The 2,043-nt window shown below is 39.9% G+C and overlaps 1 protein-coding gene across 1 annotated transcript; it reads left to right on the top strand.

Moving 5' to 3' along the window:
• Positions 1-852: 852 nt before the first annotated feature.
• LOC133858490 (uncharacterized) lies at positions 853-1,520 on the top strand. Its single transcript, XM_062293968.1, has 2 exons — positions 853-1,285; positions 1,375-1,520. Exons 1-2 carry the CDS (start codon positions 853-855, stop codon positions 1,518-1,520), a joined length of 579 nt encoding a protein of 192 aa, XP_062149952.1.
• The last annotated feature ends 523 nt before the right edge of the window (positions 1,521-2,043 follow it).

Genomic DNA, 2,043 nt, shown 5'->3' with positions numbered 1-2,043 from the left:
TCCAGTCATTTCCTTATGAAATTTGTCATTCCTCTCTTATTGTCCTATAGAAACAGAAAACACAAAAACTAACCAAAACATTAGAAAATAACAAGGCTAAAGGTCTAACTAGTGCAAATCAAGGGGTCCAAATACACAATATTTGGCACTCATCAGAGGCTACCCTCATCTTTGAGACCTTCCCTGATGAGTAGCTGATGCACATTGCTCACTCTCCTTCTCCATGGTTTGCTAATATAGTAAACTATCTTGTCATTGGTCAAATGCATTTGCATTGGGGGCGGCAACATAAGTCCAAGTTCATGGCCATGGTGAAGTACTTTTTCTGGGACGATCCTTATTTGTTCAAGTATTGTCTCGATCAGATCATTAGGAGATATATCCTTGAGCATGACCAACCCAATGTTATCTCCTTTTGTCATGATCATGCTTGTGAAGGCCACTTCAGTGCAAAGAAGACCGCTGCAAAGATTTTGGAGTGTGAATTTTATTGGCCCACCATTTTCCAAGACACTCACACTTATTGTGTCTTGTGTGAGCGCTGTTAGAAGCCAGGGAGTATTTCAAAATAGAATATGATGCCTTTCAACTCCATTCTTATTGTTGAGATTTTCAATATGTGGGGCGGCATTGATTTCATGGGACCATTCCCAAACTCCTTCGGTTATCTGTAAATTCTTGTTGCCGTGGACTATGTGTCCAAATCGGTGAAGGCTGTTGCATGCATGACCAATGGCCGTAGAGTTGTGGTTTAGTTTTTGAGAGACACTATCTTTGCTCGTTTTGGTACTCCTTCGAGCAATTATTAATGATGGAGATAAGCATTTCTGCAACCAGATTTTTTAGCAGTTAATGAAGAAGTATTTCATCATGCATAAGGTTGCCACTCCATATCATCCTCAGAAGAGTGGTCAAGTGGAGATTTCAAATCGAGAGATCAAGAGGATTTTGGAAAAGACAGTAAACCCGTCAACAAAAGATTGGTCTCTTCGTTTGAATGATGCATTGTGGGCTTACCAGACAGTATTCAAAACCTTGATTGGCATGTCTCCTTACCGTCTCGTGTATGGCAAAGCATGTCATTTGCTGGTGGAGTTGGAGCATAGAGCATACTGGGCCATCAAGCAACTGAACTTCAATCTCACGAAAGATGGCTCAGAGAGGAAGCTCCAACTGAATGAATTGGAAGAGCTGAGGAATGATGCCTATGACTGTGCAAAGTTGTACAAGGCACAGATGAAGAAGGCTTATGACCAGAGCATTTTGAGACGATCTTTTGAACCTGGTCAAAAAGTCATTCTTTACAATTCATGTCTGCATTGTTTTCTAGGAAGCTCCTATCTCGATGGACATGCCTATATATTGTTCGATCAGTTTTTCCTTATGGGGCTATTGAGATTGAGGATCCAAAAAATGGTACTACTTTCAAGGTAAATGGACAAAGACTGAAACCATTCTTGGAGTTGCAGAGCTCGGATGTTGAGACGACCCATTTGGAGGATCCGAGTTACTCGGAGTGATTGTCGTCGGGATGGAGAGTCTGGCTGAAGGCTGAAAACTTAGTACTTGTGGGAGGCAACACTCATTGTTTTCCATATCATTTGATCTTGTTTGTTCTGTTTATGATTTGCAGGGTAGTGTCTGCCATTCAAGTATGGGGGAGCGTTCTCTTACATTGTGCCCGACTTTAATCGCTCATTCAGTATTGTATTTCAAGTCACATTGGGGACAATGTGTCATTTTAGTTTGGGGGTGGGGTAGACATTTCTGTCTGTTATTTTTGTTGATTTTTGTTGTTTTTTGCTGTCATTTTTATTGCTTTTGTGTACCAAAAAAAAACCCTGTGTTATGTTGATTGATTAAGCATGATTACATATTATTATGGTTTGCATAGCATTGGTTTGTTTAACATGTTGAACGTTGCATGTCATTAAAAATTTGAAATCTTTTGACTCATCCGTTGGATTAGAGGGACTTTATGTGTTTGAATTGTTTATCACAAGCACATTAGCATAGGGTCTGTGAGGTATAAAATTTGATTTG

This window comes from Alnus glutinosa, chromosome 1 (genome assembly GCF_958979055.1).
Source record: "Alnus glutinosa chromosome 1, dhAlnGlut1.1, whole genome shotgun sequence".
In the NCBI taxonomy this organism is placed as follows: Eukaryota; Viridiplantae; Streptophyta; class Magnoliopsida; order Fagales; family Betulaceae; genus Alnus; species Alnus glutinosa.
The sequence above is the reverse complement of the archived record's forward strand: the minus strand, read 5'-3'. Positions and strand labels throughout refer to the sequence as shown.

Excerpts from the sequence above, each read along its gene's own strand:
- LOC133858490 (XM_062293968.1), top strand. The coding sequence starts at position 853 with ATGAAGAAGTATTTCATCATGCATAAGGTTGCCACTCCATATCATCCT. Across the intron at positions 1,286-1,374 it reads GAGACGATCTTTTGAACCTG|TTTTTCCTTATGGGGCTATT; the intron begins GTCAAAAAGTCA and ends TTGTTCGATCAG.